This window comes from Misgurnus anguillicaudatus, unplaced genomic scaffold (assembly GCF_027580225.2).
Source record: "Misgurnus anguillicaudatus unplaced genomic scaffold, ASM2758022v2 HiC_scaffold_32, whole genome shotgun sequence".
Classification (NCBI taxonomy): Eukaryota; Metazoa; Chordata; class Actinopteri; order Cypriniformes; family Cobitidae; genus Misgurnus; species Misgurnus anguillicaudatus.
In genome coordinates this window covers 2,137,963-2,163,894 of record NW_027395282.1, presented here as the reverse complement: position 1 = coordinate 2,163,894, position 25,932 = coordinate 2,137,963, and the positions used below count along the sequence as shown (strand labels likewise).

Below are 25,932 nucleotides of genomic sequence, written 5' to 3'. Positions count from 1 at the left end.
AGTGTAAAATATGGCAGTATTCTTTGTTTTAGAAAATTAAATCAGTAGTTGGCCTGTTGGAAACACTTCTAGTGGTAATTTTAAGGTATACACTTTAGTAATTCAATGAGATGAAAGAGTTATAAACAAAATCAGAAAAAGTTTAATTTATTTTTTCTGAACAAGATTCGGTAAAAATTAAAAATACTGTATGTGGAAAATCTTTCTAAATACTAAATAGGCCTCCTATTATTTTCCTTACTGGACAATATTTAATTTACAAATAGATAACACGATTTATTTCGAAACAAAACGTAAACAAAAAGCTGTATCTAAAAATACGCAAAAAGACAAACGCAAAAAAGTTATCTTAATTTATGTCTTATTTATATTAAATTCTTTTAGTAGAATTTTTACAGCAGCAACGGTGGGAAATATTTGAGTGTTGTACCAACTTCCGCTGCCTGATATTATTTCCGGGCCTTCTCTGCGTCACTTCCTTCTCTTCTTCAGGACTGTCTTCGGAACAGACAGACCGAACGGTGAGCTCAAGTAAAATCTAATTTCATCCTCTAATCTTTTCATTAAAATAAAACTCTTCAACTGTTTTCGGTTGTGTCGTCCTTTATTGTATTTTAATGTGTGTGTATCGCGAAGCACAGAGCTGTAGATGATTAGATATTTATATGAATTAACACACAAGGTCTGTATGGCGGCCATTGGTGTAATGCGTGTAAACTAAATGCATATAGATGTACTCGCTTTAACGACAGAAACAAGTTTAAGTAGTTGTTCACGACTGTTATACGCGCAATATCGCAGTTAAATTGTGTGAATTAGCTTGTTGTGCTAATGCGGTTGCGTTAGCGTGCATGTGTTGTGTGTTCACGAACGTGAAAACTTTTCAGTTTATACGTATTTATAAGTCTGTATTCTAGTAACGTTAGATGCGTATTGTTCAGTTTTTATTGCATGTTTGTCATTTCTTATGTAGGCTGTGCACATTTTGTAGTGTTTGCAAAAAAAGTTAGTGTACTTATCAAAATGTCAAAGTATGACAGATGGCAAATATTATTAGTAAGCAAATCTGCATGCTCCATTCATGAATTGTTAACTCAGACTGATGTTTTATAGTGAATTTGATTGTAAAATGTATTCATTACTGTATGTGTTTATTGCAGCCACCATGGCAGCCCTCAGACCTCTCACCAAGCCTAAAATCGTCAAGAAAAGGACCAAGAAGTTCATCAGACATCAGTCGGATCGCTATGTCAAGATCAGTGTAAGAAATATTTGGGATTTTAATAGTTTTCCATCAATGAAAGTCATGAAAACTGAAACTAGAAGGCTTGTTTCTTGAAGATTAATATTGCACATCTGTATGGACCACCATGGTAAACGTTATCAGTAATGCTATTGTTGCTGTAACGTGTTTAATTTTCATCTTGTATAGAAAAACTGGAGGAAGCCCAGAGGTATTGACAACAGAGTCCGTCGGCGCTTCAAGGGTCAGATGTTGATGCCTAACATCGGTTATGGAAGCAACAAAAAGACCAAACACATGCTGCCCTCTGGATTCAGGAAGTTCTTGGTCCACAACATCAAGGAACTTGAAGTCCTAATGATGAGCAACAAGTAAGAGCGTAAACGTTTCATATATGTAGCCACCTGTCGGGAAATTGACTTTTAGGTTCTTTTAATTATTTGGTCAGAAATCGATAAAGTGAGAAATGTGACCCTGTCTGTGAAATCCAGGCTTAAGTCATATAATGTAATTTATTATGAGATCAAGAGAATTAAAGTTTGGGTAAGGTTGTGTCAAAGATTGAGACCAATGAGTAACATCAATCAATATTAAAAAGATCAAAATTATATTCTTACAGGATGTTCTTTATTTTATATAGGAGGATTTTACGTAGATAAAATTAAATGGCTTTATCTGGGATATCACAGACTGGGTCACACTTGTATCTCCAAGATCATACCTGTTGAATTGTTTATATTCTTTCAGGTGTTGAATTTGGAGAGATAGTACGGCAGAGGAAATGCCCATTCCACCTCTAGCTCTTTTCATAGCTGGCAGGTGGAAGATAATCTGCAATAAGTGACTAGCGCTTGTGTTTGGGCCTCTTTCTGGGAACTAGAATTTAAGTTTTGATTACAATGACGCAAGCTTGGTTTGATGTTAAATGCGTGACATCATCGGTAACCTTAAGTTTTTTTCCTTTGTAGGAGCAACTGTGCCGAAATCGCACACAATGTGTCTTCAAAGAACAGGAAGCTTATTGTGGAGAGGGCCGCTCAGCTGGCCATTAAGGTCACAAACCCCAACGCCAGACTGCGCAGCGAGGAAAACGAATAAATTGCTTGTCTCATCTGTTCAATAAAGTGGAAAAACTGTAAAACCAAATTTTTATGTACTGACTTTTTTGGTCTTATAGATACACATTTTTCAGTTTTCTAAATTTTGTCCAACAACACTATAAAAGTCCACTGCAGTTTCCATCACACACATTAAGTTTAAACCCTAACTAGTGTCCATTGATTCCACTGCCCCTGTTAAGGGGTCTCCTTGAAGGCTTTCAAAGATGGTTGCCATTTCTGCATTGCTTCTGATCTGATTGGCAAAGTCGGCCATAGCAGGGCTCTTTTCCACTTCACTGATAGACAGCAGGGCAGCGACGGCGCGCATGGCAGAACGCCTCAGCTCTTCTTGCTTCTCAAATTCCTGCTTCACTGAGCCAGCTTTTACCTTTAAATGAGATTCGAGACAACCGTAACTTTAATGTTTCTGTTGTATTTATGGTCTCCTATGCATTTCACACAAAATTTTAGTACTCACCTTTGTAGTGCAAGTAGCTTTTAATGGTTCGACTAGCCTGTCCAGTCTTTGTACCACAGAGGATGGACAGAGTTTAGAGAGTCTTGCCAGCATAATAAAAGTCAGCATCTTAGAAACAAGATGAAAATATTCAAGCATCAATGTTTTAACTTAAAATTTGTAATAGGCATCATTTCAGTCTTTAATGGGCTTCTAAACTTTAATATGGAAGCCCATTTCCGCCACATGAGAAATAAATCGTGCTCTGGTAAAAGTTGAAATTGTGACTTTTGAAAGTCATTATTGTGAGATAAAACCCAATACTATGACTTTAAAAGTCATGGTTATGATATAAAAGTCAAAATTATGAATTTCTAATGTCACAATTTCAGCTTTATCTCATAATTAGGTTTTCCCAAACATGACTTTTTAAAGGAATAAATATGAGATAAAACCCAAATATTATGGCTGTGTCCGAAACCTCATACTGTACAGTACGTACTGAATGAGATGAGGTACGTACTTGCCGTTAAAACAGTAGGTACTGTATAGTATGAATCCTGGTAGTATGAATGAGATTCGGTGTACTACGTCCGACATGTCACATATCACGTGATGTCATTCCAGCGCGAATATAGCTGCGATACGTTGTCTTGTTGGATAACTCCTCCCGGGGCATCATGGGATAGTAAAGTGTCCATCGTATGCACACTGCAAAATCTAACCAGAAGTAGTAGGTCATCTGTGTACTTTTCGAATACTATGTTTTCGGACATACTACTCGCCTTGCCTACTGCTTTTCTCATACTATATAATATGGAAGTAGGTGGTTTTGGACGCAGCATATGACTTTAAAAGTCATAGTTATGATATAAAAGTCAAAATTATGAATTTCTAAAGTCATAATTTCAACTTTATCATGATTTACCAAAGCATGATTTAAAAAAAGGCATAAATATGAGATAAAAGTCAATAATTAATAGATAAAACCCAAAACTATGACTTTAAAAGTCATAATTATGACATAAAAAGATGAAATTATGACTTTTAAAGTCATAAATTAAACTTTATAACTCATAATTATTATTTACCAGAGCATGATCTTTTTCTTATGTGTCGGAAGTGGGCTTCCATACTTGGAATAAATTAGATAATTTGATAAGCACAATGGGAATTATTTTATACAATGAGGGACACATGAAGGTGTCCTACTTCATGCCTGATATACTACTTAATTGGGACCTAATCCTAAACTAACCACAAATCAGCTGTTGTTGGATCAGCCTGCCAGTCACAAAGCAATTGACCTTCAGTGTGCAACATTTCACAATCCAACTGTGAGTCCGCGCCGCATGAAAATCTTCACTTACTTTAATGTCATAATGATCTTTCAAGCCTTCCTCAACGTGATTCAGAAACTCAAAGATGTCCAAACAGTCCAGGCAGCTATCCAGTAGAGTATACATGCATTCAAATGCTGCCTTTCTGACATCCAACCCATCATCTACTGTGTGCTTGAAGGGACCCATCTCAACCTGAACAATTAAATGGGAACAAAATATTTGATAAATAAAATAATGTCTTATAGATATTTTTGTATTAAATTATTACTTTATGAACAAAATCTTATTAGACACATATCATGTATTCTTAAAGGGACAGTTCAAAAGATGATAACTTAATAAATGATGGGAAGCACATGGGTAACATCGATTATGTTGTTAATATCATTTATCAAAATATGTTTTATGTTCAAGATAATGAAAAATTCAAATAAGTAAATAATGACAGAATTTTCATTTTTGGGTGACTATCCCTTTAAAGGAACAGTATGTAAGAAATTTATATCAATTAATCATAAAATGGCCCTGATATATCACTAGATATTAAGAAATCATTTTAATTTCAAATACTTATATCACTGACAACAGTGGTCTGGTCAGGATATTGTCATTTAAAAAGTGGAGTTGCAGCCCTCAACTGATGTTTATGTTGTCATTTTGTGTATTGGCCACCAGTTTTGTGATTGCAGTACCAGTTTTGGCCACAATCCTACATACTGTTCCTTTAAGCTTGTACAAGTCTGTAATGTGTACCTCTCGAACGAGGTCTTTCCTGATCTTGGTCTCATTGTATAGATGTGGGAGTAGAGAGGTCAGAAGCCCACGGATCAGAGAGGGTTTGTTGTGGGCCGCCGAATTGAACATTACCAAAGCCACCCGCCGTACATTAAGATCAGGGTCTTGGAGCGTCTTCAAGAAATCACCTAGCAGCAGAATTACAAACTGGATTTTTTGTTCAACCAAATATCAAAGCTTTTCACCTGTTTACTTAAATTAAATGCTGTCAGGTCTATTTTCATACAATACTATAACCTTTTGTTTAAAGGGCACATGTAATGCTAATTTATGTTTCAGCTCAAACACCCCGATTATTTCTTATAGCGTGTCCAAAATGCCCCTATTTGGGTGGGAGCAAAAAACACAAGCAGTTTTGATGTTTGTACCTTTAAATGCAAATGAGCTACAGCTTCTCACTCCCTTACCAACAGACAGTGAGCGCTTACGGTTAAAAATAGATCTGATTCATTTGAATACAGCCTGAGACTATAGTATCTTTAGCCACATTAGCACTATAATGTGCTAACAAACACATTTAAAAAAGCTTTTGAGTAAAATTGACCAGTCAGTCAGTGGCCGTGGGTGGGGCTTTATCAGTGTGACATCACATTAACAAAGGAATCAAAACAGCATGTCTGCTTTGACTGCTTTCGTTTAATGAGTTTTTTTTGTAGGGTGTTCACACACAGCCAACACACATTTAAATCTCTAAACACATTTGGATTTTGCATAATATGTGCTCTTTAAAATATCTTTTTACTTTAAGTATCTCTGTGGATTTATTGTAAGATACAGAAAGTTACTTAAAATAAGAATAAAAGGTAAAAACAATTTGACTTATTACCAATGCATCCTTTAAGAAGTGAGTCTATTGGCATGGGATGGTCTACTATGGTGAACTTCACTGCAGTTACAACCGTACTGCGGGAAAGTGGTGAACCTGAAACCAAAAACATATAAATACAACAAATCTATATAGGCACAAAATACAAGATTAATATGTTAAATTATATTTAAAGGGTATTTCTGTGAGTGTGAATGTACTTGAATAATGTTCTGGTTGCCTATTACAATAATAGATAAATTCATACCTCATTAAAGGTGCAGTGTGTATTTTTTGTGGCATCTAGTGGTGAAGTTGCGCATTGCAACCAACAGCTAAGTCCACTGCTCACCCCTCGCTTTTGAAACGCATAGAGAAGCTACGTTAGCCGCCACCGGACAAACATGTCATCGTCGGAGACAACTTAGTTAAAAAGTTTGTCCGTTAAGGGCTTCTGTAGAAACATGGCGGCACAAAATGGCGACTTCCATGTAAGGGGACCCTCTGTCTATGTAGATAAAAACCTCTCATTTTAAGGTAATAAAAACAACAGTTTATAATGAAAGGTCTTTATACACCCCTGATAATATAGTTTTGTATATTATTTTGCATTTCTGTCAAGAGATCCTTCTAAAAAATTACACACTGCATCTTTAATAGTCAAATCTAGGTTTTCTTATTTGGTCTATAACAATTGTTAAAATATCGTAGCACTTCTCTTATTATTGCCTCCAGTGTTGGGGGAAATTACTTTTAAAAGTAATGCATTACAATATTAAGTTACTCCCCAAAAAAGTAACTAATTGCGTTACTTAGTTACTTTTCATGGAAAGTAATGCTTAAGTTACTTTTAAGTTACTTTTGCGTTACTTTTTCTTACTTTGCAGGTGTTTTTTATGACTGAGAAGTTTTGCATTCAGAAATTGCATATTTCCATCGCAAAAATGTCAAGCATAGAGTGTGTAATTCTACGTTAATACGTTTAATGCAGTACATTGTTTTTTACATCTAATTAATTAAACTGAAAAAGTAACTCAAATATTAATGTGTACATTTATAAAGTAATGCGTTACTTTACTCGTTACTTCAGAAAAGTAATATTATTACGTAATGCACGTTACTTGTAATGCATTACCCCCAACACTGATTGCCTCCTTATATGAAACGCGTTGTTATATAAGCCGCTTTGGATAAAAGCATCTGCTAAATGCTTAAAAGTAAATGTTACGTCAAATAAATGTATTTGTGTTTAAGGAAACCACCTATTATCTACAAATGATCAAGGTAATCCTAAATCTCGAACTACCTGAGGACAGTTGTTTCTTTAGCCTCGGCAGAAGCTCGGACGGATTAACCAAAGTGAGTTTCCCCAAACATTCGGCTACAATGCTGCGAGTGCCCTCCTCCGCACATTCGCAGTGTTTGAACAACAGAGCCCAGATGTTTTCCACATGAGGCTTAAGGCTCTCAGCGGATAAAGCGCTGATCATCTCCTTCAGGGAGTGCAGAAGCAGATACTGTCTCCTCGGTTGGCTCCCGATCTCCTTCAGCATGAACGGAAGGTACTCTCCTAAGTTTCCGACACAGATGTTTCCCAAGGCGAATGACGCGGCGGACTTTACCTCTTCGTTCGGGGAACCGAAAGCCTCCATTACGACCCCCTTCAGCTCCTTCTGCCCTTCAAAGTTCATAAATCGCCCGATTTCCCCAAGGCACAGCAATGCTAGAATCCTCACAGACTCTGATGATTTGGGGTTCTTGACTTCTTGAATGAGGTTGGTGACCACCCCAGAAGCTTCTTTGGGACAGGCTGTGGACAACGCTGCTACGCACTTGGCCACCGAGTAGTAGGACTGTTTATGCACGGACATGGAGTCAAACGACTTAGTTTCGTAGAAAGGCCCCTTCAAGGCCTTGAGGAGGTCATTGTAGCTCATGTTGTTGGCCTTGGTTGCCACAAGGACTTTGAAGAACTCCAGTATTGAATTTAGTGCACCTCCTTGTAGTAGAGGGGAATGGACTAAGTTAAGCACTTCGGGTAATATTGTGCCGCCAATCTTACTCAAGGAAGATGGGCAAACCTTGGCCATGCAGGTGATAAGGGTAATGGCGACCTGCGAGATATGCATATCACTCTCTTGAATCAAAGCAGGGATCTCCGTCAAAATGGACTCTATCATAGGGGGCTTGAAGCTGTCGCTGTAGTTCGTGACAATCACGTTCAGGGCCGTTACCGTGTTCAACTTCAAGGTTCGCTGGTTCTTCCGTAAAAAAGATCCGAGGATTGGAATGCCCTCTGTTAAAATCGGTCTCAAGTCGATTTTTAGCGGCGAAGAAGCAATGAGGGTTAAAGTCCTCACTGCTATAAGACGTGTGATTTCATTTTTAATCCTCTCCAGAAATATCTGCAAGGTAGGCTGCAGGTCGGCTCCAAGCTGGTCACCTAGGTGACTCAAAATGTGACCCATGCAAAAAATAGCCTTCTCTTTTACTTCTTGGTCTATATCAGATGCCTTCAACCTTTTTAGCGTACAAGTAAACACAGTTTTTACGTAAGGCTTAGCGTCGAACGTGCTCGGTTTTTCCAGCGGCCGCATGATCTTGACAATCTGCTGGGTGACTTGGAGGGCCTCGGATGTGATTTTGTAAAAAGGATCTTCAACGCAATGGACCACAGGAGGTAAGATGACACTAACATGTGGGTGGAAGACTTCTGGGTTGTGGTTACTTAGAAGAACATTGAGGAAAGAAAGGGCATCGATCTTCATGTTTGACGAAGTGGACTTGTCGGTGAGGGAGTAAATGATACCTGTGAAGAAATATAATATTAATTTGCAATTAAATCAAAATGTTTGGAGGCTTAAGCCTTCAATTGCTTCTAACCTGGAATAAGGGCTGGTATGTGCTCTCCTAATTGACCTGGCAGCACATTGGCCATCTCCGTCAGGAGACTAAAGCAGCCTTGCCTACATCTAATACTCTTCTCCTTCAACTGTCTGTGTAAGGCCTTTACTATAGTCGGTACCTGTGAGAACACATGAGATGTTTCTTAAAAGTGTTCATTATAGGTGGATCTCCAAACTTGTGACTCAACATACCTGTTTCTTTAACAGCGTGATCGCTGGTTCCTCTTTAGCTCCTGCGTCCAGAGCAGGACCGTGAGGGTGTCTCGTCTGTCTGAGCAACGCCACGAAGGCTGAGAAAATATCAGTCTTAACGTTCTCCTCTCGTTCTTTAAAGCGGGACACCAGGGTTGGACCCACAGATCCGTAAAACTCCACCAGAAGGTCCCGGCGGCTGCTGACGATCGCCTCCAGACATTTAACAGAAGAACGACGCACCTTCCAGCTCATGTCGTCATCGTCGCTGTATTCATCATCAGAGTCTGAAGATCAAAAGTGTGTGGAAAAGGATAGTGAAGACACATTTACCACACGTAGACCCAAAATAGATCATATTTTGAGAACCTCACAGTGTTATAAAGAGGACATTTACCCTGATCTTCATCTTCCCTATCTTCAACATCCATACTGTCATCTTGGTCATCATCAGCATCGTAGTTGTAATTGGGGTCGTAGGTGATGTATTTTAGACATAACTTTATAATCGTTTGGATGTGAGAGGACATTTCCTTTGGACATCTTTAAAATAAAATAAAAAGTCAATCGAAGCGAGGGCGATAATGCGCATTCACATTGCTCCGTCGAGTAAGTGTCACCGGAATTATTCCACGGCAAGCGACAACTTTGTTTTATATCAAAATGGTTTGACAAATGCAGTTCGTTTTTTACGCAACGTAATTGCGAATGGGATAGCAGATTCAAAAACGTTTTCATGATGCAAACATTATAGAAATACTTCTACCTGCTAACGAAAGCTTCGAAGGCCTGAAAGCAGAACTCGCGTAATTCATCATCATCCACGTTACAAAACTTCACCACCATGGGCACAATCTTCTCCAAGTGCTCACCTTCAGATCACAAGAATCAATATTGTAATATTCTGCAACATTGTTACTTAAAGCAACACTGAAGAGTTTTTGGTCTTTGCTCCACCTACAGGTTGGAAGCGGAATTGTCCATTACCACTGTTGTAAATACTGCAGCAAATCTGGCTCTGACTGGATTGTAGGTCTGCCGTAAAGCAAATTTTTGTAGTTTTCTCTCGAACTACAGGACCGTGACCCGACGATTGGAAACTTCTTTAGTGCGGTTTTGGCCAATAGAGGGCTGCAAAGCGAATGTGAAAGTGCCGTTCACCCTGTTTCGAGTGGATGAACGACTGAAACGTTTTTGGAAACGTTATTTTAAGGTAAAAAAAACTCTTTGGTGTTGCTTTAATGCTATGTTTATTACGCAATACATAACTGTCGCAGATATCCAAATAGCCGTGAAGAATACAATTAATCCTCACCGATCCTGTGTCCACCCTGTCTGCTGACCGTGGCCAGGCACTGGATGTAAGTTCGGACGTTGGCGGTGGGCGGTCCACGGGACAGCTCGCTCATCAGGTGTTCTGTGAGATGGGTAAAGAGGGCGGGGCTACAGCTGGGCACCAGGTGACCCAAGGCGATGATGGAGCGTTTTCTCACAGCCATACGAGGGCTTATCAGCTGGGCGAGGAGGCTGGTCAGAATCGACTGATGGAAACTCATGAGAGCAGTGCTCAACCTATACAGATGAAAAGTTATTACCTCATTATAAGAAAGGCCATAGTCATGTTTTGAAGGAATCAATGCGAGCACAATTATAGCTACATCAATCAATATAACAACATTATCTTATTATCTAAGACGTGATCTTACTCAGATATCAAGGATATATTTTTACAGGATTTTCTGTACATAATGTCGAAAACAGTAAATCACAAAAAGACTGGGCTTCAACGTAAGCTATATGAAAAAGTATTACGTACAATATAATATATATAATACCTGCCCAGCATGTCAGAGAGAATATCTAAAGCTTCCAGCTGAATGGACACGTCGTCTTGCATTCCCAGAGCTCCGATCAGCTGCGATGTGATCTTCTTACAAATGTTGACTGTAAGGTTTGAACCTTGATGACAACAAAGATCAACAACATTATCAGTGACCACAGTGCTGTGACTCACAAACTAATAACCAATTAAACCAATTAAAAGTGAATTCATTCTTGCTTTGGATGTGATCATCTGTTGAATGCATGTACAGGTGAACTTAAAAGTTTAAAGGGGTCATATTATGACATTTTTTTAACTCATTCACCGCCAGCCTTTTTGAGAAAAGTTGCCCACCTGCATTTTTGTGATTTTAACAAAAAGTTTCACAAAATTCCTTGCAGGAAAAATGATCTTTTATAAATATATAAACATTCAAATTATATCAAATTAAAGAACACACCATCTGCTTTCAAACAAGCAATAAACAAACAAACAAACAAACAAAATGGGGAAAAAACGTTCCATTATATATTTACTTATATATTTACTTTTTCTACTTAATTTAACCACTGAAATATGGATATTCTCTTCAAAAATACAACATTTTGAGCAAAAAGCTTTAAAAATTGCGTTTTTGTAAAGAAATTTATGTTAGAGATCAGACTCAGAATGACTATCAAACATAAAGGCAGTTAAAATAAATCATTAAATCTTTTTAACTTCCGTTTTTGATAAATTCGGTTTTGGCGCCATCCAGTGGATAAAAGCGGTATTACACTTTCACTTTGAAATTCGTCCAGAAAGGCATATATTTTAGTTAAATATTAACTCATAATTGACGAGATAACTCGTCAATGGCGGGGAATGAGTTAAGATGTCAAATAAATCGTTGGTGGCCCCAGAGTACATATGTGAAGTTTTAGCTCAAAATACCATATAGATAAGTTATTATAAGAAAATTGCCACTTTGTAGGAGTGAGCTAATTTTTTGGCGGTGTGTCCTTCAAATGCAAATGAGCTGATAATGCAAACACTGATCGCCATAATGGTGGTTGGTCGAAATTAATTATTAATTATTATAAAATATTTTCTCTCTCTCTCTGCACAAAATGGCAGTGTCGTGGCTGGATAGTGCAGATTAAGAGGCTGTATTATCCCCTTCTGACATCACAAGGGGAGCCAAATGTATCAATGACGTATTTTTTCACATACTTGCAGAAAAGTTATTAAGTGGATTTTTCTAGGTTGACAGAAGCACTGGGGACCCAATTATAGCACTTAAACATGAAAAAACTCAGATTTTCATGATGTCCCCTTTAACATGTAGGCTTTGTCATTATAACTAGATTGTTTAAAGTTAATATGAATACCTGTAGATGACGGTGGCAATTCAGCGATAACAGTCTTCAATCCCATGCTGGAAATGTCTCTCAGCTGCTCTTTATTGGACACCATGTTGGAACAAAGCGTGTCCACTATCGTCTCCACCTGACATTCCTTCACCTTTCCCACTAAAGGACCAAGACTACACAAACCATTAACAGATGCTTAATGGGAGCATTTAAAAATATATATTATTATAGCTTTTCTTGTAATGCTCTGGCTACAATCTTAAATATGTCACTGTTTTGATGTCAATTTTGTAGGCGTGTGGTGCTGGGGTTTCTCTATAGAAATTTGCATTAATGATGTTGCTACAATGTCTATTGTCGATTTTTTCATGGCTTTTTATGGTATTATCGCAAATTTCTTTTGTGCAGTAATAACTCCTGCTCTTATATATATATATATGCTTTAATATGCAATGCTTATTACACGGCTCACATTTTAAAGGTTGATAGAAACCCCGGGGACCCAATTATTGCACTTAAACATAGAAAAAGTCAGATTTTCATGATATGTCCCCTTTATATTCTATACAAATGTCATTATAAGGGCTTAATAAAAATACTTACCATTTGACGGCCAGATTTTGAACCTCTCCGTTTTTATCCTCCAGAAGTTTAAGCAGCATGGATACGATCTTCCTCTCGCTCTCCTCATCCAGTTTGATGGATTCCTTCTGCAGCTCCATCATCAGGTCATTGGCCGCCATAAACCTTCAGAAGAACCGGTTTTACCAAAGTCTGATCTACATTACCTTAGTCAAATCCATCCATAAAACACAAAACATGCATATACACCATACAATACAAATTTAAATGGTTTACATTACAATACCATTATAAACCATTTGTCTACCACTAAACTTTAAAACTATCTCAAGATTGCTTTATGTAGTGTGTTTTGCGTTTGGGGTTAGGATTTAGTGCATATCTGTCAGATAACATCCCACTAATAAAATCTAACACATTGCCAGTAAGTTAGATAGAGAGAGACCCAATATAGTTACCATTAAAACCAATACAATTCCCATTTTAACCATTAAATAGGATTTTTTTATTTTTTATTTTATTTTTAGGAGGGCACCAGTACCAGACAGGCTGGGAGACCAGCTAAACCAGTTCAAGCTAAGACCAGCAAACCACCTTACACTGGTTTAGTCCAGCAGTCATATGCATTCTGAAAAGTAAACTTTATATATTTAAAGTCTTCAAAAGCTTCATTTGAGCTATACATAAACAATGCGAGTAATTGCTTTGTCACTGAGCTATTTTTATAAACATTACTCGTGCGTTTAAAACATGCGTCCATAACACACAGCACGCAACAAGTCTTACCGAAAGTCTTTATCGGTGGATGTCATTTTATCCAGTAGATTGGAAATGTAAAACGTGACATTCGACATCTTGCCTTCGAAAACCAGGACCGCAGATAGAGTCAAATTAATACAAAAAGTTAAAGATCATAACGCCGGACTGAACAAGCTGGGAAATCTGACACTTACGGACAGTTATTAATAGAGATGACCGACATTTATTTCACGGGCTTTGTCGCCGCTTGCTGGAATGCACGCGAATGGCAGCACGTGTGTGTGTGTGTGATTCGACAGCGGAACCTTTCTTGCGTTCCTAGTTTCTACCCGGATTGTTTCGCAGCGGAAATAGAGTCCGCACCGGCGGTCCGACTGCCACGTCTGAAACAACTGCAGTAATAAAGATCGCAGATAATTTTATACGATATCTTTAAGAAGGTAATTGGATTAACACACAAAATGGTAAGTAGTATACTATTTAGTGTTTATTTATTAATGACGGATACTTGTTTAAAACCTTTTATGAGTTTGTGAGCGATTTAACTGGACATCAAAACAAATCTTTCATTCATTCTACACGACTTTTTAGGTGCTAGATCTCTTTTATTTAAAAAAAGCCAGCATTGATATACAACAGTTAATTGGATCTGAACAGATATGTTAGATTTACAATAAACAAGGCCCATACAAAACAAACTAAACTAGAAATGTACCATGATGTTACCATGCTAAATAGGTATAACTTACACATGTACATTTATAAAGCGTATAGGTTTTTCATATTAGTCAGGTTTTAATAACGTCACCATTCACTTGGAGTTTCTAAGTTAAAAAGTCTTGTTTTGCCAAAAAGCTGACATTGAGTGTATCTGTGATCTTGTGTTTTTCAGGTGTCTGTTATTAATACAGTGGACACCTCACATGAGGACATGATTGTGAGTATTCTGTCATTTAAACATTGTACCTAACATTTCCTTAATGAAAAATCCAGCTAAGAACAGTATAAGCTGGTAGCTGGTTTAAGATGGTCCAAGCTCGTCCTCCCAGTCTGGCAAAGCTGGTCATGCTGGTGGGTTAGCTGGTCTTCCAGCCTGACCAGCTAAGTCCAGCTTAAAAAGTGACCAAAACACAGATATACCATCTTGCTACACCAGCAAAACCAGCTCACCTGCTTAATCTAGATTTTTCAGTAGCGTTATATCTATTTAAAGATGCTCATAACCTCCTCTTAATGACAGATCCACATTATCATCCACTAATAACATGGTTGCTGTTTTACTATCATCTTTAGCATTTTTATCCTAATCTTAACGTTTGGTTCTTTATTCTGTGTTTAGCATGATGCTCAGATGGACTACTATGGCACCAGATTGGCCACCTGCTCTTCCGATCGCTCCGTCAAGATCTTTGACGTCAAGAACGGTGGACAGATACTTGTGGCTGATCTGAGGGGGTAAGTGGTGTAGGGGCAACTCTGTGTCCTCAAATACAGTGATAACAATCCTTGGGAGACAAACCTAAACCTTTAGGAGCCGTTTACACAAACACATTTTTAACCAAAACCAGAAAACATGAAACTGAAAGATGTTTAGGGTCTTAAATGCACAAAGTTTGAAAACTGCAAATGTTTTAAAGTGCAAACGGCATTACCTTTTGCGTGTAAATGACTTAAATATATAAATATTAGTCTGTGAAAGTGTGATCCGTCATTTGCATATGTATTATGTGTGTGTAGGCGTGCACGAGTACTTCGAAGCTATAATAACAATGGCGTCCTACAGGACTGTGTTCGTGCTGCTTATAGAAGACATATCATGAAAATCTGACTTTTTCCACATTTAAGTGCTATAATTGGGTCCCCAGTGCTTTTATCAATCTAGAAAATGTGAAAAAGATCAACTTAGTAACTTAGTTTTGGTAAACCATTCTCTGCAAACATGTGAAAAAATAGCTAATTGAAATTTTACTCCCTTTGTGATGTCAGAAGGAGAACATACCGCCCCTCAATATGCACTATCCAACCACAGCACTGGCATTTAGTGCAGAGATCAACTCATTTGCATTAAAAAGAAAAAAACATTTTTGCTCACACCTACAAAGTGGCTATGTTAACATGTTATAATAAATTATCTATATGATTTTTGAGCTAAAAGTTCGTACATACGTACACTGGGGACACAAAAGATTTATTTGACATCTTATAAAAAGTCTTGTGAAATGTCCCCTGTAAGATAATGAGTTGTTTAACGCTTCTCTGACGAGAAGTTTGCGGGTTTGTAGTCATGGGTCACTTTTAATAATAAACCTAAATTATCGTCTGTGTAAACAAAACTGTTTGATGCTTTCGCTGTCTTAATTGTTTGTATTTATCGCTCTGTAAAAGAATGCGTATGTGCACAGGCTTGTAGTGTTTCTTTACAAAGCAACATCGCCAACTACTGGCCTAGAACAGATAATACAACGTTTTAGTTGTTTTCGTGAATCTGTGTAAACGCAGATTGCGTTGACAATGTTGTCATGTATGAAAAAGCACAAAAGATCTGTTTTGTTTTCCAAAGTTTTGATGCCTTTGGATTTAAGCTTGCGTATATTATAACGTATGATTTGAATATGCAAAGTTTGCACACTAGTTGTCACCAAGGTTGTCAGATGCATTTCTGAGTAAACATCCAGGAATGACAGCATGTCGGATTGCACATTAATTCAAGATGTCAAAAGCGTATCCTGAAGTTGTCTAGTAGTCACTTGTGTAATCTTTTTTGGCAGACATGAGGGTCCGGTGTGGCAGGTGGCCTGGGCTCACCCCATGTACGGCAACATCCTGGCGTCTTGCTCCTATGACAGGAAGGTGATCATCTGGAAAGAAGAGAATGGCACTTGGGATAAGATGTATGAATACACCGGCCACGACTCATCGGGTAACTTCTCATATTTGTTTTACTGTATGTAATAAGTGTAAAGACGTAACATTGCTTTCCTTTAAACTGGCAGGCAGCGAAATAAAAATCTTTAATTTTGTTTTTTGCAGTGAATTCTCTTTGCTGGGGACCATATGACTTCGGTTTAATCCTGGCCTGTGGAAGCTCCGATGGTGCCATTTCAGTGTTAACATGTTCTGGTGATGGCCATTGGGATATTAAGAAGATCAACAATGCGCACACAGTGAGTAAATGAAATCAAAGCTTATATTAGGTGGTTGCTCATCATTTGAGAACTTAAGCGACCAATCACAGTTTTGTTTTTATGTGCCATTCATGAGTTTCTTTTGTCTATTGCAGATTGGCTGTAATGCAGTGAGTTGGGCCCCAGCTGTCGTCCCTGGGAGTCTGATCGAGCAGCCATCAGGACAGAAGCCCAACTACATCAAGAGATTTGTGTCTGGAGGCTGCGACAATCTGGTCAAGCTGTGGAAGTGAGTGCTGCCCTTATTTTACAGCGCTCGCTGTCTTTGGTCACCTGCTGTCAGCTTTTAACGCAATGTTCTCAGTGTCTTATAATGCAAACTTTTTGTGCTACTACACATATACAACTAGTCACATTTTAAATGCTAGTAGTCTGATTTTGAAATATATACGTATTAGGGATCGACCGATATGGATTTTTCAGTGCCGATGCCGATACCGATTTTTGTTTCATCAGGCTTAGCCGATGACCGATACAGGCTGCCGATTTTCTTGAGCCGATATTTGGAGCCGATACTGGTTTTGCTCACTCAATTTACATCATAAAAATTATGTAAAAAATGGCATGTTGTTAAAAAGAGATGTTATTAGTTTGCACAGTTCTTACATTTATTGTAGTCTAGGACTAGTCTAATCCCTGTCCAGGAAACAGCCCCATAGAGATGAAAAAAACCCACTTTGTTCAGCTATGATCAGCTGTTAAGCCGAGCTTTCAATGTTGTCGTGAAAAGGTTGGTTGTTTTTAGTCACATGACCTGCAATCGCTTGCAGGTTCCAGCACTCTGTCTGTAAATTATGCCGGAAAAATCGGCAAACACGGCAGCCATGTATCGGCCGATGCCGATACACATAAAACTCGCAAATATCGGCCCGATATATCGGCCGGCCGATATATCGGTCTATCACTAATACGTATATAGTATATTAATATTTTTAGTAGCCATAATGTTGGCATATGGAGCATGTTAAGCTATATTTAGCATATTTAAAGGGATAGTTCACTCAAAAATAAATATTCTGTCATCATTTACTCGCCTTTAAGTTGTTTCAAATCTGCATAGATTGCTCTGTTCTGTTGAACACGATGGAAGAAGTTTGTAATGAAGCAGGAAACAGGAGCACAAAATCCTATGGAAGTCAATGGTGCCCCAAAACTGTATGGTTACAAACCATATCTTCCTTTGTGTTCAGCAAAATATATAAACTCGTACAGGTTTAGGACAACATGAGGATGAGAAAACAATGATAGATTTTTCATTTATTAAGTTCGTATAACGTTTGATATATTAGGGCTGTCAAAAGATTAATCGCATACAAAATAAAAGTACGTTTTGCATAATATAGGTTATTTTGTATTATACATGCATGTATGTATTTAAGAAACATTTACATACGTATTTATTTAGATTTTGATATATTTTATATTATATGTAAATAAATAAAACATATACATAAATAAAAAAATTCTTACATTTATACATGTATGTTTATATTTAAATATACATAATAATTATACACATACATTATGCACATTATGCAAACACAAACTTTTATTTTGTATGCGAATAATCGCGATTAATCTTTTGACAGTCCTAATATATGTACGAGGTGGTGTAGAGATTTAAATTAGATTATATGTTAATAAAATTAGTTTTTGTTTACTTGGTCTGTTAGTAAACTGTTTTTGTTTTAAAGATAAATTTATATATTTTTTTAATTTGTTGAATTAATTGTTTTCATATAAATAGATAAAAATAAAGTATATTTAATTAAAAATGTAAACGATTTACTATCACTGAAGTTTAACTAACAATGTTTTTTAACAGAGAGGAAGATGGCCAGTGGAAAGAGGACCAGAAGTTGGAGGCTCACAGTGATTGGGTGAGAGACGTCGGCTGGGCTCCTTCTATTGGTCTGCCGACTAGCACAATTGCCAGCTGCTCTCAGGTAACGGCAACCAACCTGTACATTATATATATTTTTCAATATTGTATTTTTACGGCGTAAAGAAATTTCCATTTACTGAGCTCTTTTGAAACCCTACAGGATGGTCGAGTGTTTATCTGGACGTGCGACGACCCGACAGGCAACACCTGGACGGCTAAACTCCTCCACAAATTCAACGACGTGGTGTGGCATGTGAGCTGGTCCATCACTGGAAACATCCTGGCTGTGTCAGGCGGGGACAACAAAGTACGTTCACATTTACTACCTGAAAAACATGACTGTTATTCGTAGCGTTCACACTTCTAAAGTTATAGAAAACGATGACCACTTATAAATACACGCCAGGCTTTTCATTTTCATTGACAACCTCTTTGTGATTCATTTAATACCTACCATCAAACTTTGCAGTCTTTGGCTCTCATCCCATGGGATTACAGTAAAAAAGTCATTTGAGTTTGCAGGCAGCGATTTACCCATCGCCATTACTCATTTTACAGAGCTTGGGTATTAAAGCACTTTCACATTGAAGAATTAATGACTGGGGTTATTTCACCTAGCATCGCCCTGGTGTTAGGAAATCCATCTGCACTTCTATAAAATATGACTCGGGAACGGTTTGTTTGCTTTCGTGCCTACCAATTATTCAAAGCGACAAGCGCCGGGTCATTTATTTACAGATGAGCGCACCATTACCATTATAAACCACATGCAGTGTGTCAGATAAATAATGCAGAAAGGTTAGAAAATAAGCCGAGGTTAAATACAGAAGAGCATTGAAATGCAAAAGACGGCATTATTTTGATTTCCTTTTTAATGTTCGCGAGGACATTTGGTGCCTTGTTGGCTTGCCGTAATTATCATATGCCAACTAGATGGGATCTAGATGGTTTAGCTGTGACTGAAGCTAGATAATGGGTTGTTCTTCTAATGTTCATCATGGCAAGTTAAACATCTTAACAGCCCCCTTACCCATGTTTTTCACATTTTGTAATTTATTTCTTGTGCAGGGACTTTTAGCTTTTAGAAGGATCTCTTGACAGAAATGCAATATGATATACATAATTATATTATCAGTAGTGTTAAAATAAAGACCTTAAATAATAAACTGTATTGCTTTTATTACCTTAGAATGAGCTGTTTTTATCTACGTACACTGTGGGTCTCCTTCATAAAGCATTTTGAAATTAAGGTGTGCAATTTCAATCTCACCACTAGATGTCGCTAAAAAACCCACACTGCAACTTTATGGCGAAGTTATGCTACATAAACACCAAACGTGTGGCATCGCGTTCCTCACCCTAGATTTTTCGTGGGATTTAAAACTTCGTGTCATACAAATTTTTTGCTTGAGTTGAATATTTTCAACTTGGGCAAAGACGCGTTTGAGATGAATAGCGTGTGTTTTTGTGGCAAACGCACAGCCCATATCTTGTCATTCGCATCGCCCCATGCGAGGACATGTCTGATCGTGTCTTTGCATTGATTTTGTATGTAAACTTGCGCAAATTGTTGAACTTGCATCTGATGTGAACCCACAGTTATGCTACATATACACCAAACGCAGGCCATTGCATTCCTCCCTCTAGATTACTCGCGGGATCGAATTTCGTGTCGTGCAAATGTTTAGCTCAAGTTGAATAGTTTTGCGTTTGAGGCGAACAGCGTGTTTTTTTTATCAAACTTGTTGCCCATATCTCGTCATTCGCATTGCCCCACGCGTGGACGTTGCTGATCGTGTCTTTACATTGACTTTGTATGTAATCTACTTGCGCAAATTGTTGAACTCGCATCTGGTGTGAACCCACAGTTATGCTACGTATACATCAAACGCGGGGCATCGCGTTACTCGCTCTAGATTACTCGCGGGATTTAACTTTGTGTCATGCAATTTTTTTTTCCGCTCGAGTTAAATATTTTCAACTTGGGCGAAGACGCGTTTGAGGCGAATAGTGCGTGTTTTTGTGGCAAACGCAACGCCCATATCTCGTCATTCGCATCGCCCCACGCAAGGACGTGTCTGATAGTGTCTTTGCATTGACTTTGTATGTAATCTACTCACGCAAATCATTGAACTCGCGTCTGGTGTGAACCCACAGTTATGCTACGTATACACCAAACGCGGGGCATCGCGGTACTCGCTCTAGATTACTCGTGGGATTTCATTTCATGCCATGCAAATTTTTAGCTCAAGTTGAATATTTTCGCGTTTGAAGCGAATAGCGTGTGTTTTTGCGACAAACGCACCTCCCATATCCCGTCATTCGCATCGCCCCACGCGAGGGCGTGTCTGATCGTGTCTTTGCATTGACTTTGTATGTAATCTACTTGCGCAAATTGTTGAACTCGCGTCTGGTGTGAACCCACAGTTATGCTACGTATACACCAAACGCGGGGCATCGCGTTACTCGCACTAGATTACTCGTGGGATTTAACTTCGTGTCATGTAATTTTTTTCCCCGCTCGAGTTAAATATTTTCAACTTGGGCGAAGACGCGTTTGAGGCGAATAGTGCGTGTTTTCGTGGCAAATAGTGCGTGTTTTTGTGGCAAACGCACCGCCCTTATCGCGTCATTCGCATCGCCCCACGCAAGGATGTGTCTGATCGTGTCTTTGCATTGACTTTGTATGTAATCTACTCGCGCAACTCGTTGAACTCGCGCCTGGTGTGAACCCACAGTTATGCTACGTATACACCAAACGCGGGGCATCGCGTTACTCGCACTAGATTACTTGCGGGATTTAACTTCGTGTCATGCAAATTTTTCGCTTAAGTTGAATATTTTCAACTTGGGCGAAGACACGTTTGAGGTGAATAGCGAGTGTTTTCGCAGCAAACGCACAGCCCATATCGCGTCATTCGCATCGCCCCACGCGAGGACACGTCTGATTGCATCTTTGCATTGACTTTGTATGTAATCCACTCGCGCAAATCGTTGAACTCGCGTCTGGTGTGAACCCACAGTTATGCTACGTACACGCCAAACGTGGGGCATCGCGTTACTCGCTCTAGATTACTCGTGGGATTTAATTTCATGCCATGCAAATTTTTAGCTCAAGTTGAATATTTTCGCGTTTGAAGCGAATAGCGTGTGTTTTTGCGACAAACGCACCTCCCATATCCCGTCATTCGCATCGCCCCACGCGAGGGCGTGTCTGATCGTGTCTTTGCATTGACTTTGTATGTAATCTACTTGCGCAAATTGTTGAACTCGCGTCTGGTGTGAACCCACAGTTATGCTACGTATACACCAAACGCGGGGCATCGCGGTACTCGCACTAGATTACTCGTGGGATTTAACTTCGTGTCATGTAATTTTTTTCCCCGCTCGAGTTAAATATTTTCAACTTGGGCGAAGACGCGTTTGAGGCGAATAGTGCGTGTTTTCGTGGCAAATAGTGCGTGTTTTTGTGGCAAACGCACCGCCCTTATCGCGTCATTCGCATCGCCCCACGCAAGGATGTGTCTGATCGTGTCTTTGCATTGACTTTGTATGTAATCTACTCGCGCAACTCGTTGAACTCGCGCCTGGTGTGAACCCACAGTTATGCTACGTATACACCAAACGCGGGGCATCGCGTTACTCGCACTAGATTACTTGCGGGATTTAACTTCGTGTCATGCTAATTTTTCGCTTAAGTTGAATATTTTCAACTTGGGCGAAGACACGTTTGAGGTGAATAGCGAGTGTTTTCGCAGCAAACGCACAGCCCATATCGCGTCATTCGCATCGCCCCACGCGAGGACACGTCTGATTGCATCTTTGCATTGACTTTGTATGTAATCCACTCGCGCAAATCGTTGAACTCGCGTCTGGTGTGAACCCACTCTTATGCTACGTACACGCCAAACGTGGGGCATCGCGTTACTCGCTCTAGATTACTCGCGGGATTTAACTTTGTGTCATGCAAATTTTTTTGCTCAAATTGAATATTTTCAACTTGGGCGAAGATGCTTTTAAGGTGAACAGCGAGTGTTTTTTTCCGGCAAACGCGCCGCCCATATTGCGTCATTCGCATCGCCACACACGAGGACGCGTATGATCGTGTCTTTGCATTGACTTTGTATGTAATCTACTTGCGCAAATCATTGAACTTGCATCTGGTGTGAACCCACTGTTATGCTATGTACACACCAGACGCAGGGCATTGTGTTACTTGCTCTAGATTACTCTCTGGATTTATCTTCGTGTCATGCAAATTTTCCGCTTAAGTTGAATATTTTCAACTTGGGCGAAGATGCAGTTGATGCAAATAGCGTGTGTTTTTGTATCAAATGCACCGCACATATCTCGTCATTCGCATCGCCCCACGCAAGGACGTGTCTGATAGTGTCTTTGCATTGACTTTGTATGTAATCTACTCGCGCAAATCGTTGAACTCGCGTCTGGTGTGAACCCACAGTTATGCTACACATACACCAACCGCAGAGCATCGCGTTACTCGCTCTAGATTACTTGCGGGATTTAATTTCGTGTCATGCTAATTTTTTGCTCAAATTGAATATTTTAGCGTTTGAGGCGAATAGCGTGTGTTTTTGCGGCAAACGCACCGTCCATATCCCGTCATTCGCATCGCCCCACGCGAGGACGTGTCTGATTGTGTCTTTGCATTGACTTTGTATGTAATCTACTAGCGCAAATCGTTGAACTCGCGTCTGGTGTGAACCCACAGTTATGCTACGTATACACCAAACGCGGGGCATTGCGTTCCTCGCTCTAGATTACTCACGGTATTTAACTTCGTGTCATGCTAATTTTTAGCTCAAGTTGAATATTTTGCGTTTAAGGCGAATAGCATGTGTTTTTGCGTCAAACTTGTCGCCCATATCTCGTCATTCGCATCGCCCCAAGCGAGGACGTGTCTGATCGTGTCTTTGCATTGACTTTGTATGTAATCTACTCGCGCAAATTGTTGAACTCTCGTCTGGTGTCAACCCACAGTTATGCTACGTATACACCCAACGCGGGGCATCGCGTTACTCGCTCTAGATTACTCGCGGGATTTAACTTCATGTCATGAAATTTTTTTCCTGCTCGAGTTAAATATTTTCAACTTGGGCGAAATCGCGTTCGAGGCAAATAGCGTGTGTTTTCGCGGCAAACGCACCGCCCATATCTCGTCATTTGCAACGCCCCACGCGAGGACGCGTCTGATTGCGTCTTTGCATTGCTTTGTATGTAATCTACTCGCACAAATCGTTGAACTCGCGTCTGGTGTGAACCCACTCTTATGCTACCTACACGCCAAACGTGGGGCATCGCGTTACTCGCTCTAGTTTACTCACGGTATTTAACTTCGTGTCATGCAAATTTTTTGCTTGAATTTAATATTTTCAACTTGGCCGAAGATGCGTTTGAGGCAAATAGTGCGTGTTTTCGCGGCAATCGCACCGCCCATATCGCATCATTTTTGGCATCAGGAGGGTCCGGGTCGTCCGCGCGCGCCGTCTGTGTGCTGCCCAAAATTTTAGACCATTGTTTGCGATGGTGGATTCACTATTTTTCTTCATCTATGCTAATTTTTATCTAAGTACTGTAAATGTTGCGAATCAGTCCTGCCCTGACGGCCTGGTAGAGTAATATTTTGAATAAGAAATCATTTGTATTGCATACGTGTCGAACGCGGCCGTCCATGTATAGCCGCAATGAGTATACTTGGAAAACGTGAGCCGGCCATGGGAAAAGGTATACCCGGCCCTTTAAGTTGAATGAAAGATGTTGTGTCTGATGTGACCTGATGTGAGGTTTTCTATTAACTTCTGCCTACAGGTGACCCTATGGAAAGAGTCTGTGGAAGGACAGTGGGCTTGTATCAGCGACGTCAACAAAGGACAGGGAGCCGTGTCCTCCATCACAGATAACCAGCAGAATGAGCAATAAAGCTCAATACCTCCTCCAATCTCCAAACGCCAACTCCTATCAACTCTCAAAGACTTTTTCATAAAAGATTTAAGTGCTTCTATCGCCCACAGATTTCCAGGTGTTGGAACCAATCTGAAATTTTGATCTGTCGGACTTAAGTTTTAGTTTATGTCCGAACAAAATGTTTGTTTCTTTGTATGGTTTATGAAAATAAATGGTTTAAGAAATAGTTAATTGTGTAATATGTTGTGTATTAAACTAAATGAAAGCTGGTCCTGATGTACTGGCAACCGTGGAGATCTGCAAAACCATTGAAGAATAAAAAAATTTCTACTATCAGTCTGTTTTCTATTCTTGTGATTATGTCCCAGATTTACTTTCCTGATCTTATTTATTGTGCATAATTCTTCTTTCACTTTTAATTTTTTTCTTTTCTGATGACTTTACAAATATTTCTTATTTTTAAAAGCGTACTGGATTCATTTTCTGCTAGATAAAACTCAGTCCTGTCCTATGGGTGATTATATAACTGCGGATACATTTGGTGTCCAAAGTCATAATTTTTTCCTTTTTTTTAAATGGTTATATTATTTTGTACTCATTGGCATGGATCACAAGATACACAACAATATAATATTTTCTGTAAAAGGTGTCTGATAGTCCGTGTCAATTTTCTTACTGTCAATCAAAAGAAAGTACATCAGAGATGATACTGGGTTGCAAACAGCTTCATGATACCTCGTTTTACAAGTTTTACAATACCTCAACCGCTATAAAACAACATCTGGACACAAACAGATGGCATCACCTGCGGTCATCTGTCCAAAATAAATGCCCCATCTGAATTACCAGCGTGAACGTACTATGGCATTTGTTTCCAATGCTGTCATTTGAAATTATCCCTCACATAAAAACTTGGCACAGATGCCGAAGGGTTCGAGAGATCAACTGAAGGCCTGCCAATGTTCCTTTGGCTTCTAGTCATGTGTTTGGATCTGGATAGTGAAAATAAACTTCATGTGCTGGTCTCTTAACAAGCTCAAGTGAAATGACATTAAGATTATTGGGTTGATTTTGATTTTAGTTACGCAGCATTCTGCTTGCATGATGTTTTGGATGTATATAACTGTTTAAACAAGTATTTTTATGGCATATTTAAAGGGGCTTGGAGTCACCTAACTATAAAAAGTGTGAGGATAATTCATTTCTTTACCTTAGTGAAATCCTTGCATTATTTAAGTTACTATATTTAAGTTATTTAAGGCACCAGGTTCTACGGATATGTACAAGCATAAAAGATATAAAAATATTTTGTGTCATGGTACCTAAAAATAGTTAAATAAGTACAAAAAGTAACATACAACTGACTGTAATAAATACAGAAAATAACAAATTGTCTCCATTATAGAACATATAAAACATTTGTGACAACTTGCCCCAACCTTGCATTTAGTACAAAAGTTAGACTACAGTTTGTCCAGAACTTTTTATAGTTTTTTTTATAATATTATTTAATAAATATTTTACTAAAGAATGTCAAGTAGTATTTAAAACCAATGCTATAGAAATGATGAATTTGCAGTT

The 25,932-nt window shown here is 38.8% G+C and overlaps 3 protein-coding genes across 3 annotated transcripts; 2 read left to right on the top strand and 1 right to left on the bottom strand.

Annotated features, from left to right (window-relative positions):
* The first annotated feature begins 391 nt into the window (after positions 1-391).
* LOC141363061 (large ribosomal subunit protein eL32) lies at positions 392-2,389 on the top strand. Its single transcript, XM_073865542.1, has 4 exons — positions 392-521; positions 1,161-1,261; positions 1,433-1,614; positions 2,212-2,389. The coding sequence occupies exons 2-4, from the start codon at positions 1,166-1,168 to the stop codon at positions 2,339-2,341; spliced, it is 408 nt and encodes a 135-aa protein (XP_073721643.1). The 5' UTR covers positions 392-521; positions 1,161-1,165; the 3' UTR covers positions 2,342-2,389.
* LOC141363060 (cullin-associated NEDD8-dissociated protein 1-like) lies at positions 2,364-13,522 on the bottom strand. Its single transcript, XM_073865541.1, has 15 exons — positions 13,384-13,522; positions 12,619-12,762; positions 12,034-12,188; positions 10,677-10,800; positions 10,157-10,413; positions 9,608-9,713; positions 9,239-9,384; positions 8,842-9,128; positions 8,627-8,768; positions 7,050-8,552; positions 5,765-5,860; positions 4,897-5,066; positions 4,171-4,335; positions 2,822-2,929; positions 2,364-2,731 (listed from the first exon to the last, which is right to left on the bottom strand). Exons 1-15 carry the CDS (start codon positions 13,449-13,451, stop codon positions 2,507-2,509), a joined length of 3,696 nt encoding a protein of 1,231 aa, XP_073721642.1. The 5' UTR covers positions 13,452-13,522; the 3' UTR covers positions 2,364-2,506.
* Positions 13,523-13,673: 151 nt separating this feature from the next.
* LOC129452785 (protein SEC13 homolog) lies at positions 13,674-24,687 on the top strand. Its single transcript, XM_055216810.2, has 9 exons — positions 13,674-13,820; positions 14,249-14,293; positions 14,696-14,811; positions 16,125-16,276; positions 16,387-16,520; positions 16,637-16,770; positions 18,367-18,487; positions 18,587-18,733; positions 24,256-24,687. Exons 1-9 carry the CDS (start codon positions 13,818-13,820, stop codon positions 24,364-24,366), a joined length of 963 nt encoding a protein of 320 aa, XP_055072785.1. The 5' UTR covers positions 13,674-13,817; the 3' UTR covers positions 24,367-24,687.
* The last annotated feature ends 1,245 nt before the right edge of the window (positions 24,688-25,932 follow it).

Coding starts and splice junctions, on each gene's coding strand:
- LOC141363061 (XM_073865542.1), top strand. CDS start 1,166: ATGGCAGCCCTCAGACCTCTCACCAAGCCTAAAATCGTCAAGAAAAGG. Junction 1,262..1,432: donor ATCGCTATGTCAAGATCAGT/GTAAGAAATATT, acceptor CATCTTGTATAG/AAAAACTGGAGGAAGCCCAG. Junction 1,615..2,211: donor GTCCTAATGATGAGCAACAA/GTAAGAGCGTAA, acceptor TTTCCTTTGTAG/GAGCAACTGTGCCGAAATCG.
- LOC141363060 (XM_073865541.1), bottom strand. CDS start 13,451: ATGTCGAATGTCACGTTTTACATTTCCAATCTACTGGATAAAATGACA. Junction 9,129..9,238: donor TAGGGAAGATGAAGATCAGG/GTAAATGTCCTC, acceptor TTTGATCTTCAG/ACTCTGATGATGAATACAGC. Junction 8,769..8,841: donor TCACGCTGTTAAAGAAACAG/GTATGTTGAGTC, acceptor GTGTTCTCACAG/GTACCGACTATAGTAAAGGC.
- LOC129452785 (XM_055216810.2), top strand. Junction 14,812..16,124: donor CTTGTGGCTGATCTGAGGGG/GTAAGTGGTGTA, acceptor CTTTTTTGGCAG/ACATGAGGGTCCGGTGTGGC. Junction 16,521..16,636: donor AGATCAACAATGCGCACACA/GTGAGTAAATGA, acceptor TGTCTATTGCAG/ATTGGCTGTAATGCAGTGAG.